The sequence below is a fragment of the Raphanus sativus genome, chromosome 5 (genome assembly GCF_000801105.2).
Source record: "Raphanus sativus cultivar WK10039 chromosome 5, ASM80110v3, whole genome shotgun sequence".
Lineage (NCBI taxonomy): Eukaryota > Viridiplantae > Streptophyta > Magnoliopsida > Brassicales > Brassicaceae > Raphanus > Raphanus sativus.
Genome location: NC_079515.1, coordinates 37,355,235 through 37,366,733, shown reverse-complemented (window position 1 = coordinate 37,366,733; position 11,499 = coordinate 37,355,235). Strand labels below are relative to the sequence as shown.

Here is an 11,499-nt window from a genome sequence, read left to right as displayed (position 1 = left end):
GATCGGACTCCCGCCGTCCCGTCTCGATTGCATGGAGCTTGAGCTATGCCGGAGCCTCGCCGTGGAGTCCGCCGCGTTTCCGACGCTGTAGCTCCGAATCAGCAGCCTACAGACAAGAAGAAACAGAGCAAAAGGGTCACAGAAGCAGCCGCGGAGAGGCCGAGGCCGAGGACGAGGTTGGCTGCGAGGAAGTTGAAAGAGGAAGATAAGGTGAACCTTGAGGAGGAGAAGAATCAGGTCAGAGAAGAAGAAGAAGAGGAGGAGAAGGAAGTTATGGCGATTGGTAACGATAGTGGTGGTTCTAACAAGGCGGCTGCTCAGGAAGAAGAAGGAAACACTGCTCCTTTCCCTGAAAGGGTAAACCTTTTCTTTCTCTATATGATTATTATGATTGTTGGAGACAAAATCTTTTATGCGGTTCCGTCTCTTTGTTCAGGTCCAAGTTGGAGGGTCGCCGCTGTATAAGGTTGAGAGGAAGCTAGGGAAGGGTGGGTTTGGACAAGTGTTTGTGGGACGGCGTATTAGTGGTGGTAATGAACGTAGTGTAGGAGCTAGCATCTTGGAGGTATATAAATGCAATTTCATTTATGGTCCTTGGGATCATAGTTAGCGTTATCTCACATTTTTTTTTCCATTTTACCTTTATTAGGTTGCTTTGAAGTTTGAGCATCGAACCAGCAAGGGATGCAACTATGGTCCTCCACATGAGTGGCAAGTGTACAAGTGCGTGTTGGATTCTCTCTCTCTCTTCTTTCTTACTATTTTTTTAATATTCTTCTGAGTTGTAACGTGAAATCGACATGTTTATTTTGTTGTGAGCAGCACCTTGGGTGGTAGTCATGGAGTCCCTAGAGTACATTTCAAAGGGAGGCAAGGAGACTATTATGTTATGGTATTTGGATCTCTCCCCTTTTACTTCTCTCCTTTTTAATTTTTTCTCTGGTCAGTATCATTGATTGTACATCTTTTTTTTTCTATGGCCTCAGGTTATGGACATACTCGGGCCGAGCTTATGGGATATATGGAATACTTCAGGGCAAGCGTGAGTATCCATTATAGATTTCCTGCCTCTTCCATTAATAAATAACTAATGTAGTTTTTTTCTTATACATGATTATCCAAACTTTATATGGTTTCCAGTATGACTGCCCTAATGATTCCTTTCCTTTTCTCTTTACAGAATGTCCTCAGAAATGGTAGCTTGCATTGCTGTTGAATCACTTTCCATCCTTGAAAAGATGCATGCAAAAGGGTTTGTCCTTCAACTTTGTTTTGTTATTGTATTTATCTTGGTTGACAGAGGTTCCTTCTTACATCTGTCTGAGCTTCTGCACCTCTAAGTTACTATGTTTATCTTTGTTTACTAATCTTAACAAGTCATGATTTGCTTTGGTTTCAGCTATGTGCATGGTGATGTTAAGCCAGAAAATTTCTTACTCGGCCAGCCTTCAACGCCTCAAGAGAAAAAGCTGTTTCTTGTTGATTTGGGACTAGGTTGGTTGATTTCATTCGCGCCGTGATTTTCGTTGTTAGGTGCTTAGTTACATTTCTCATCTTATTAACTAACTTTTCCAGCAACAAAGTGGAGAGAAGGTGGTGGTAGCGGACAACATGTTGAATATGATCAACGTCCCGATATGTTTAGGTAAGAATTTTCCAACTGTTGCTCTGATTTCTATATTCCCTCTTATTACTCTCTTCTTGAATATTTCTCTCCTTGATTTTGTAGGGGGACAGTTAGATACGCAAGTGCACATGCTCACTTAGGGAGAACTGCTAGCAGAAGGGATGATCTTGAATCATTGGCATATACACTGATTTTCCTTCACCGGGGTCGATTGCCATGGCAAGGATATCAGGTACTGCAGACCTATCTTTTTGTTTTGTAGAATGATTTTATGTTATAGCATGCTTCTTTCTTTGGTAATCCTTTATCTTGCTTATTTTTTTCAGGGAGATAACAAGTCCTTCCTCGTTTGCAAAAAGAAGATGGCAACATCGCCGGATATGCTTTGTTGTTTCTGTCCCCCTCCTTTCAAGCAGTTCCTTGAGATTGTGGTAAATATGAAATTTGACGAGGAACCTAACTACGGGAAGTTAGTATCTCTGTTTCAAGAGCTCTTGGGGGAAAATCCGGCAATTAGGCCCATAAACACAGAGGGTGCTCAAAAGGTGACGTTTTCATCCTGTTCCTCTTTGCTTTTGTTTCTTGTTTTGTAGTCACCTTGGAGTTATTGTTTGACACGTCTTTTATTTGTTTTTTGGTTGTAGATCATTTTTCAAGTTGGACAGAAGCGAGGTAGGTTAAGCATTGGGGAAGAAGAAGATGATGCCCCTAGGAAGAAAGTCCGTCTAGGTGTCCCTGCAACGCAATGGATATCGATTTACAATGCCAGGCAACCAATGAAGCAGAGGTAAAATGTCTTTTGCGACTGGGAATGCGTTTGTGTGTCAAGTGTTTTCTCGGTTAAATAGAACTTCAATTTTTGACTTCAGTATGTCTGTAATGAACTCAATTTTGTGCTAAGAATCTACGTTTGCAAGCAGGTATCATTACAATGTGGCTGATACAAGACTGGCACAGCATATTGAGAGAGGTACCGCAGATGGGTTGTTAATAAGCTGTGTATCATCATGTTCGAATCTATGGGCATTAATAATGGATGCTGGAACTGGCTTCACAAACCAAGTCTACGAACTCTCTCCTGTCTTCTTGCATAAGGTTTGTCCAATGTTACTTTGTTATTAATTATTTATTAGGTCTGTGTTTTGTCAAGAGGATTGATCTTATGCGAGAATAAACTCTGTTCTGTTTCAGGAATGGATAATGGAACAGTGGGAGAAGAATTACTACATAAGTTCTATTGCTGGTGCAGCCAATGGAAGCTCCTTAGTTGTCATGTCAAAAGGTCTACACTTTTCCCGCTTTGATGAAAACCTTTATTCATGGATGTTTGCGGATGACTATGGCTAGCTCTTTAGCGTGAGAACCATTGATGGCTTATTCGATGCTTTGTTTTAAAATTTGGTATTGAAGGTACGGCGTTTACACAGCAGTCTTACAAAGTAAGCGATTCATTTCCATTCAAGTGGATAAACAAGAAGTGGAGAGAAGGCTTCCATGTAACCTCCATGGCAACAGCTGGAACTCGATGGGGTGTTGTTATGTCCCGCAATTCTGGCTACAGTGAACAGGTTAGGCTTCAGTGGTTTCTGCTTGTAATGTCTTTTCTTCCTCTATCGTTTTGATTTTATGTTTCATAAACTCACCAATTTATCTCTCTCTTCAGGTTGTTGAACTGGATTTTCTGTATCCGAGTGAAGGCATCCACAGGCGTTGGGATGGTGGATTCAGAATCACATCAACAGCAGCAACAACCGATCAAGCTGCTCTAATCCTAAGCATCCCACGGCGTAGGCTGGTCGATGAGACACAAGAGACATTGCGTACCTCTCAATTCCCCAGCACACATGTCAAGGTGAGTACAGTAAAAGCTTACTTTCTCTCTTCCCATGAATATTACCTGAGATCTTGTGCATTGTTTTTACCTTCTGTTCCACAGGAAAAATGGGGAAAGAATCTCTACCTTGCATCATTAAGCTATGGGCGAACTGTATCTTAAAACCTTAAAGAAGCCTCTGTTGTGAAGTAGTGAAGACATAATCACTTATTTAACTTGACATTTCCCTTAAAAACTGCTATTTATTTTTTGTACCAAGAGGTTATTTTGTTGCGAGTATAATATATTATTACAAGGATTCACAACAAAAAATAGACTGTATTCTTCAATGTTCTCTCCATACACGACCTGAAATCTTCAACTTTAGTTGCTTGCTGTTTGTATTGTCGGCAGAGAAGAACAAAGCCAACTTGCGAGTGATGATCAAGCCGTCTTGGCTGTCACGGACGGTTTTGTGACTGTCACGAATGCTTCTAGGCACTCCTTGCCATGTCATCTTCCTGCCATTGCCATTGACCTCCAAAGTGTAGCTGAAGCTCGTCGCTTCCTCTTCGTCTCCCATAAACTGCATGAAAGCTATGTACATGGGCGTCTTCTTAGGTGGAATGCTTCAAAGTATAAGCAGAATTGTCGACCGTAACAATCCAGAAGCTGTCCGGGAAAGAGAATTAACAAAGTGACAAGAGTAACACAATATTGAGTAATATAACTTACAGTTAACATCCGAGTAGCATGATGATGATGTTTAGTAGGATTATGATGGACATATCGATGACTGAAACACCGCCCATCATGCATTTCAACATGATGATCATTCCTTAGATGCTCAAGCAGACATTGAATATCTCCTGTGACTGTACACTTGGATCCACAGTAGGGACAATTATACGGTTTTTCCTTATCAGTGATGACCTCTCTTGTATGGTGGTCAATGGAACACTACAATAAGTTTTGTGTTAGTACAATGTCTTAATACAGATTATAGAGGAAGTCCGATCTGTACATACCGGGAAATCGAGCAACTCATGGACCTGACATTCAATCTGAAGGTCATCGATTGGAGGTTCCATTTCGCATGAATCACGAGGCAAGTGATGAAAGTGAAAAGAGGAGAAAGGTGTATGAATGTATGTTACGTATGTATGTACAATAACCACATACATACGTTTACCTTGTTTTAAGTTTCAGCTTTCAATGATTGAAGAGAACGTGAAGTAAATGGTGAAATATAAGAGTTGGCTCCGGAGATTGCGTGAAAGAGCTTGATTTTAGGGGAGAAAATAATACAAACAAAAACCATATAGTATATGACTTGTGGCTGAAACTACAATTTTGTCAAGGTTATTGGTAACACGACACCATGAGTTGTCATACCATGTATCCAATTGGGTCTTGCAAGTTGTAAGTAACCATCAGTTTCAGATGCCATGTGGACAAATGACTCTTAACAAAATCAAATTATTGCATTTTATTAAAACCAAGAGGCAAAATACTGATTGATCATCTTTTAATCAGTCATGTTTTTTTTTAACAAGAACACAAATCAGCCATGGTTAAAAAGTAAAAGACATTGCATGAGAACAAGACAAATTCCAAATATCAAAAAAATCTTGTTCTTTAACAATTGACATTGTTATTAACCAAAACTTTGGAAATTGTTCTTATTCACTTTTTAGATAAAAGAAAACAGAATTTTGAGAAAAAAAGAGAACTTATCATCAATTATAAATATTTCATAATATTAGTATCAACAAAATGAACACAAAAAACAAACTTTTTTTTTCAGCAAACTAAATTCACAGACATTTTATTTTCTTAACACATAAAAACAAACTTAAGCTCACTGACATTTTATTTTCTTAATATAAAACTAGAGTACCACAAAATAATTGAACATATAATTACATAAAACTCTTATACTAGTCTTTTCATCATATCCATATAGTACTCTTGAAAACTTGAAACACACTAGCAGAACACCTTTTACATGTAAATCACCCTACTCTCAGAGATGTCAAAGGAGGAGCATCTCCTCTACCAAACCCCGCGTCTAAGATTCGATAAACGGGCTACATAAATAAGGGCCTACCATATAAGGCCCATTGGGTTATTACTTAACATAAGTGTGTATATAAATGTGATTTAAGAAAATGGAGGATGCAGATATGTTGCATATCACTATTGACATAACCAAAGAGGCCCATATACAAAGTGGTGTAATGTTGAAGATAGAGAGAACATGCAAATGTTAATGATGTAGGGTCATTGTCTCTCCATTTCATCGCACTATGAAAACGATGACATTTCGCCTCGATTCATATTATGTTGTTTCACATGGCCTTTCAACATCTCTCTACTCACATGTCATTTACTTTGTGATCCATTTCTGTGATAAATTCAAACATAAAAGATCTTAAACCTCTTACCCATCTAACGGTCGATCTCTTTATATATTTCTCAGAAAAAAAAACTCTTTATATACTCTGGTTTATGATATACCAGACATCAGGTAATAATAATGTGTGAAGTAAAATAACAATGGTTAAAACCAGGTGACTTTGATTAGAACATAGGTTTCTGATCATGTGTGTTCATGCGTCTACACGCATAGTCATAGATCGTATATGATGACTGGACCAGGTGGGTTTATGCAGGTGCCTGTATAAAGTGTAATGGTTTTAATGCGCAGAAGTTGAAAGTATAGTTGTAATGATTGTTGAATAAGATACCTTTTCATGCTAATAGTTGTACACTTTGGACCTGCATGGCTACGAAAAAGGTGGTTGCAGCAACTAGATGCTCGAAAATGGCACGCAGTGGACCTCATTTTTCATTGTTCGTACAATTGTTTAACGTCATGAACTATACATGTGGCCACGGTAACGTGTTTGGGTGTGTATATACCGTGATGCGTACTGAACCACCTTATTATTATGAAAGATTGTTGTTTCAAATGTTACTCTCTTTAGCTTTAATTAATTGTCGAAAGACCTTAAGAAAATGGTGGAGGTCCTGGTACAATAATTAATTACACGTAACATTTGTTTATTGACTTTTACACAAAATGGAGTAATAAATGTATGTCACGGTTCTGGAGAGATTTAATGCAATTTTCCTCGGAATTGAAGAATCCACTAGCAAAATCAATACGCAACCTCGGAAGAAAACATAGTTTTTATGACGGTAAAGACAATTCATTATGTCAGTGTCATTATGAAAATGAAAACACTAGTATAGTAGCTACAGAATCCAGGGTTCTTGCGTGTTTCTGTGGGATGCACAAAAATAAATTACTTTTTAATTTTTTTACTGAAATTTCTTGTAAAGTTTGCTTGGTTTGTTTCTACTGAATTAAATATGTATAAAAAGAATTAAATATGTAAGTCAGTAAGTGGAATTAATTTATTTGACGAGTTTTTTTTATTTGGAGCTGAGAGCTACGGATTGAGATAGTTTACTGACTATATTAGGGATTATTTTATTTTGTGTGTTTGAATGAAAAAAACACAAAACATAATTTTCCTTGTCAAAATGATTTAAAAAACGAGACAAAAAATCATTAGCACTTTTTAATTATCATGGAATGTTTTGGTAAGATAATTATCATGGAAGTTATAGACCTTATGTCATCTCACATTAGGTAAATTTTTTTTTTGTCAACCAGGTAAAATTCTTAAAAGTTCAATTTAAGAAGGTAATATTTTGTACTAAGAATGTTTGAATCCAATACACAAAAGAATAATCCAATTGCATTACACTAGGCCACCAACAATTCGATAGAGGAGAAGACAAAAACAAAGAGAACAACAATACTGCACATATATTTGGTTTACCCAACCATACTTAAATTTTTTAAAGATTAATGGTGTAGTTCCAAATACAACTGATGGCTCGCTAACATTCTCCTACATACATAGATTACGAGTTAGCGATTAAATTTAGGGTCATTGTCTCGAAACAATTGATGTAGGACCGGCTAGTTAACTATCCAAACAACACGACGAAGACGACCAAACAACTTCAATATTAAAACGTGCATGTAAAAAAATACCCCGCACGATGCACACTATTTCAAAAATTCAAAGTGGCTTGTTTACTACTCAAAGGGTACCACTATAAATAGAGACTAGTTTTTTTTTTATAAGTAAAAAATAGAGACTAGTTTTACCATGATAAATAAAAAATAGAGACTGTTTAACCATAAAAATAGAGACTAGTTTTACCATGATAAGTAAAAAATAGAGACTATTATTTTTTTTGATAAAATAGAGACTAGTTTTACCACGAAAGTTGAGTAGTCATAGCGATTAGTTATAAGTTATAACCTCTAAGTATTATCGAGTTGGGTGTACATCACACATGCTCATGCCTTCATTTACCCCAAGCTAAAGTCACCCGTCACCAAAGTTGTTGCTTCTGTAGAGACTCTGCTTTTTTCTTCTTAAGAATTCTTAATTTTTTTTGTCAACCTTAAGAATTCTTAATTTATGCATAATATTATACAAAAACGTATATAGTTGTCGGCATAAAAGAAACATTAAAAATAATACTACTAATATACTCCAGTTATTAATAGCGTGTGGGTGGTAGTGTGACTGGAGGAGATTGATTGAAGCTTTGACGGCATTGGCCGCCGTTGATGATGTGCCTCGCGACGGTGACAGAACTTACTAAACGTCTGGGACCCATTAACTTAAAAGTATGCGACGCTTAACGAAACTAATCGTCTCAGCTAATCAAAACTCTATTGATTCAAACAAACTAAGTCCCCAAATCATTAGAATAATTAATCAATTAATTTTTTTATTCAGAGATATCGTTGGATTAACCATCGTGGAATCCTTGTTATGAAGGAGGACCACACGATCTAAATATTTGAATTTAATTTCAAAATATTGTAATAAGGAAAAGAGTTAAAATTGTGAAACTAGAGAGATAATAATTAGAGGGCTGGTTGGGATTGGACGGGTCCACGAGGGTTTACTACATGACACCGAGACTGAACTGGCTACCTGTGATTGTGCTCTGTTCATTACTTATTTACTTACACATATTTTGGACCATTTCTTTTCTTATTTTCTATTGTCTCTTACATTACACATTAGCACTACTTTTAATTAACATTACACATTAGCACTACTTTTAATTAACTTCTTTATTTTCTATATAATCCGATCCGATCTATTCTCCATTTATTTGAATTCTGCAAAGTCTTTTTATATTATAATTTATAAAGAAGATATGTGCCTTGATTATATTTGAATGGTTTGTAAATAATATTAAGATTGGCGTAGTTAATTATATTAACTTACAATTCGACACCTTCCCTTGGATCTGTTGGTACATTTGGAAGGCGAGGAACGACAAACTCTTTAATGGGAAAGTCGTCTCCCCGATGGACACTCTTCAACATGCGTCACTTGAGGCAGAATGTTGGAGGAAAGCAAACGAAAAAGAGGAAGAAGAAGTGGATCTCGACGATCCACATATTACGGGAGTGGAGACAGTGCATCCCTGGATACCCCGAACCCCTACCTGCCAAATCGATGCTTCATGGATAGATAATGGTAGCGTTAGTGGCCTAGGGTGGAGTTTCAAGGATCAACGGGGCCTGGAATTCTTCGGACTACGGGCATGTACAAGGAGCCTCTCGGCGTTACACGCTGAGATGGAAGGGCTACTCTGGGCAGTCTCATGTATGAGCCACATGAGGATGCCCATGATAAGGTTCGAGACTGATTGCATGGACCTAGTAGATATTGTTACAAACCCGGACGAGTGGCCTGCTTTCGCGACAGAGATCGAGCTATTCCGGAGTCTTCAAGAGGTTTTTGTGGATGTGAGGGTGTCTCATATTCCACGAAACCGTAATGGAAGGACAGACGCTTTAGCGAAAGAAGCTAGAAGAAGAGGCTTTATCTTTTCCCACATAGATCAGACCCGATCAGACGGAGATGCTCCCCGGAGAATCGGCTCGTCTAACTACCACTTGATCTAATGAAGATGGGCAGCTGACAAAAAAAAAAAAATTATATTAACTTACAGCATCTAAGAAGACAGTTTATTTTATTTTAAAAGCATTTGATAAGACTTGTCGGGCTGTGTCTACGTACTTGTTTGGAAAACCACGTTAGAGGTAGAGACTGCGTCTGATTAAAATTTGTCATTTGTAACTACGTTGATTCATTTACCGAGGTCTGTCGTCGAGAGGGTTGATATGAGATCTAACATATATGGTCACAAAGCTACACCTACAAAATTTAAATTCAAACTAAAGAGCTCTTATTTTTTTTGTCAACAAAAGAGCTCTTATTTAATACTATAGTACTACTAACAAATGCTAACAACTGATAAAGGAGGAAAAAGATAAAGAACAAAATGGTTATGATCTTCCAGTTCGAGCAATTTTCAAACTAAGGAATCTCAAATTCATTTCCAAAAATGAAATTATCTTGGATATATTTATAAGTATTTGAATGACATCTTTATTTAATGTTTTTTTTTTTTTTTTTTTTTTTTTTTTTTTTTTTTTTTTAAATATGAAATAATATTAAAACTACCCAATAATGGGAATCGGAACAGTGTTACATCCCTAACGTAGTGCTCGCTGGAGAAACAGCCAATACTAGGTTACAAGCAAGAAAATCAAATTGGAAAAAGCCAGAACAAAGCAAACAAAGGAGAGAAGGTTGAGGGAAAGAAGACAATAGGAGACAAGCTCCTCCTCCAGGTGAACACCGTGACTCGCAGAAGCAGATTCCGGTGACTTCGCAAGGTTGGGGTGTCCAAGCCGTCACCAGACCCATCTCCGGAACCGCCTATTAAGTCACCCACAGAGGCGTCCCGCGGCCCCAACTCGACGGCGTCATATGAACAAACCGCCTCCAAACCCTAAGCACCGCAAGCTTCACACCTCTTCAACTTCTCACGGGTCCGAGATACAGCGTGCTCCTCCACTCCTCCAGGCGGCGAAGAATTGATTTCAGGCCGGAGAGAAACAACTCGAAGGGAACCGCCATCCACTCACGAGAGATTCGCCGTCACCTAAACTCAAACCCTTCAATCGAAGATTAAACCCATAGCCCCGATGGCTGACTAGCTGTTTCCGATGAACTTCCCGTCGTCCTCTAACAGGGCGCAACCACCGTACTCCTGACGAACCACCAGAGCATCGAAGTTTACATAGGGGCGCTCGCAACACGAGCCCACTCGATTTCGCGGCGAGGTGAGAAGAGCACCTCCAGGAGACACCGGATGTCACCAATCCCGTTCAGTTAAGCCAAAATCCGAGTTCCACACTTCCGCCTCACCAGAAATCTCGCCACTTCTCCAACAGAGCCACAGATCTAACACCAGATGGATGAGATCTCGACAAAGCAGAGTCGCAAGCATATCGAAATCAAGAGAACGGAAGCATGAAAACTAAAGAAACAGAAACAAAGAGGAGGGAAACCGGCAGTGAAAGGAACAACCACCGGCCTCCAAGATCTTTAGATCTAGGGTTTTCTGCAAGGAGAGAGAGGAGAGAGAAGAGAGAAGGTTTAATACTAAGTTGAATCAGCTACGTCTTCATCTTTATTTAATGTTACCGTTATATTTCTTCTGATATCTCAAATAAATATACTAGTGTCAAATTTTCACACTTACAAGTTGGAAGACATGAATTAGTTATATATATAAATACTAGAATTTACAAGTAAAACAAGTTTTTAAAAAAAAAGTATTTTCAGAGATTAATTAATGACTCTAATAATCCCCACAAATTTTAAGTTATCTTTCATAAAATTTGAATCTTCGCTCCCCAAAAATTACAAAACCAACATATTTGTGGAACAATAGAGAAAATTTTAAATTCTACAGTTTGAGATTAGGTTCTATTTGATATCTAATGCTAAAAGGAAACTAATTATCCAAATGCAGTAGCTTTGTTTGGTCAAAGAAGAATGATAAAACTAATAAAACAAAATTTACTATAACCAATGTTTGGATTAAAACTTAACTTTTAGCTGAAATAATTCAGAGTTTCAAACTAAATCAT

General features: G+C 37.9%; 2 protein-coding genes across 2 annotated transcripts; one reads left to right on the top strand and one right to left on the bottom strand.

Moving 5' to 3' along the window:
* Window positions 1–3,790, top strand: LOC108863103 (casein kinase 1-like protein HD16; the record flags this gene model as incomplete). Its single annotated transcript, XM_018637416.2, is given in 16 exon segments — window positions 1–357; window positions 437–565; window positions 650–723; window positions 823–892; window positions 987–1,042; window positions 1,181–1,252; window positions 1,400–1,494; window positions 1,576–1,645; window positions 1,730–1,859; window positions 1,954–2,172; window positions 2,272–2,414; window positions 2,548–2,722; window positions 2,819–2,909; window positions 3,038–3,195; window positions 3,291–3,479; window positions 3,564–3,790. Coding segments are annotated over 16 exon segments (2,043 nt in total). The 3' UTR covers window positions 3,624–3,790.
* On the bottom strand, window positions 3,669–4,767 carry LOC108863104 (probable inactive E3 ubiquitin-protein ligase SINAT6). Its single transcript, XM_018637417.2, is given in 4 exon segments — window positions 3,669–4,058; window positions 4,061–4,112; window positions 4,176–4,400; window positions 4,469–4,767. Coding segments are annotated over 4 exon segments (705 nt in total). The 5' UTR covers window positions 4,625–4,767; the 3' UTR covers window positions 3,669–3,786.
* Window positions 4,768–11,499: the final 6,732 nt, after the last annotated feature.